The 1492-nt window shown below is 48.0% G+C and overlaps 1 protein-coding gene across 1 annotated transcript in view; it reads right to left on the bottom strand.

Moving 5' to 3' along the window:
* LOC106531121 (neuronal membrane glycoprotein M6-b) overlaps positions 1-884 on the bottom strand; it is an 18049-nt gene extending 17165 nt beyond the window's left edge. Inside the window, exon 1 of the mRNA XM_014026905.1 lies at positions 703-884. Coding sequence (XP_013882359.1) covers positions 703-772 — 70 coding nt within the window. The 5' untranslated portion in view covers positions 773-884. The remainder of the gene's footprint in view (positions 1-702) is intronic.
* Between the last annotated feature and the right edge of the window lie 608 nt (positions 885-1492).

Raw genomic sequence — 1492 nt, 5'->3', positions numbered from 1 at the left:
TATATATATATATGAATCTAACCTGGGGTGTAGTCAGGTTATTTGTGCTTCTTTATGTCTGAATGGGTGGGTGGGGGGTGGCAACCGATGGACACGAGCACCTCTTTGCGTCAAAGCGCGCCTCTTTCTGTTTCTCAGCCTCCATCCCAGCCGCTGGAGCCGATCTGCGGTTCGCACAAAACCCCCCAAAACGTTCGCCTCCATCCCCATCATCAATCAGGCTCCTGACACACTGAGCCTCTCACCGATAGGGATCTGCGGCGGGAGGGTCCACCTGACGGGGAGAACAATGCCTCCGCGCGCGCACAGCCGCTCATTACGAGCCACAAATAAGCTCATGATGGTGCAACAAGGCGAAAGGCAAATTGGCATTAAGGCACGCTCCGTAAAACCCCCAGACCCGAGCACCTTTTTTTCCCCATCCATCAACCCGCCCAGGCGCTTATTCTCCTCATTAACGCAGCCAGCGTCAAAAGAAGCAGCGGGGAGATTATTAGATTTACCAGCCACAGAGAATGAACTCTCACTGCTGATTAAAACAAACTCAAATGAGCGGCAGAACAAATCATAATAATAAAAAAGGGTCTCTATTGTGTCAGAAGCAAGTAGGTTAAACCGCTCAGGCTGGCGCAAATGTCTGCCATGGAAACAAAACATGCAGAAAAAAAAAACGTGCAAATGTCTGCGGGTGTTTGAGCGTACCTTTGCTCTCCTGTCCCTCATCCTGGGTTTCCTCTGCGTTGGACTCCATGGCCGGCTTTGTCCCATCCATGATTTTAGTGGAATATAGCCTCCTGGTGCTTGGTCTTGTCCCTTAGAGCGTGCGGACGGTGGAGCCTGTCCTGGTGACTTGATGCTGCCTCTCTCTCTCTCTCTCTCTCATACACACTCCCCTCCCTCCCTCAGCTCTGTCTCCCCTCCCTGTTGGAGCTTAGCACCGTCTCTGTATATTAACAATCCCAATGCAAAAGGCGATGACAGACAGGATTTATTTCAGCGCATGCAGATTATTACCCCCCATGATGATTGCAGATAATACTTCTATTGCCCCTCTAAAGGCAGTGATGAAAATTACGATTCATATCTTTTCCGCTCACCTCTTTTCATCAGACGCTTGCATTTTTTGCAACTGATTTTTCAACAATGGCAAGCTTCAATGAAGACAATATCCAAGGACAAAATGTCCAGGGTATGTAAATATGCAAACTCACGGGTAACCGAGCATGCATGAATACACTCTCATACAACCACACACACACACAGGCTCACCGCCCCCTCTCCAGCTGGTGAGCTCACTGAGAAACTGAGAGTCGGAAAAGGAAGGAAGGAAGGAAAATGAGGCAATCCATTGTGCAGTAAGAGTGCAAAAAAACTGAGCGTTGTTTGGTCGCACCTAACTGCTCTCTGAAATTTATTTAAAGGGTCCAACATTTCTTAAAATAATACATATGATTCAAACTGATCATCTTGTGCTGAGAAGAGACAGAGTTGT

This window comes from Austrofundulus limnaeus, unplaced genomic scaffold (genome assembly GCF_001266775.1).
Source record: "Austrofundulus limnaeus strain Quisiro unplaced genomic scaffold, Austrofundulus_limnaeus-1.0 Scaffold598, whole genome shotgun sequence".
Lineage (NCBI taxonomy): Eukaryota > Metazoa > Chordata > Actinopteri > Cyprinodontiformes > Rivulidae > Austrofundulus > Austrofundulus limnaeus.
This window is presented reverse-complemented; position numbering and strand designations above follow the sequence as displayed.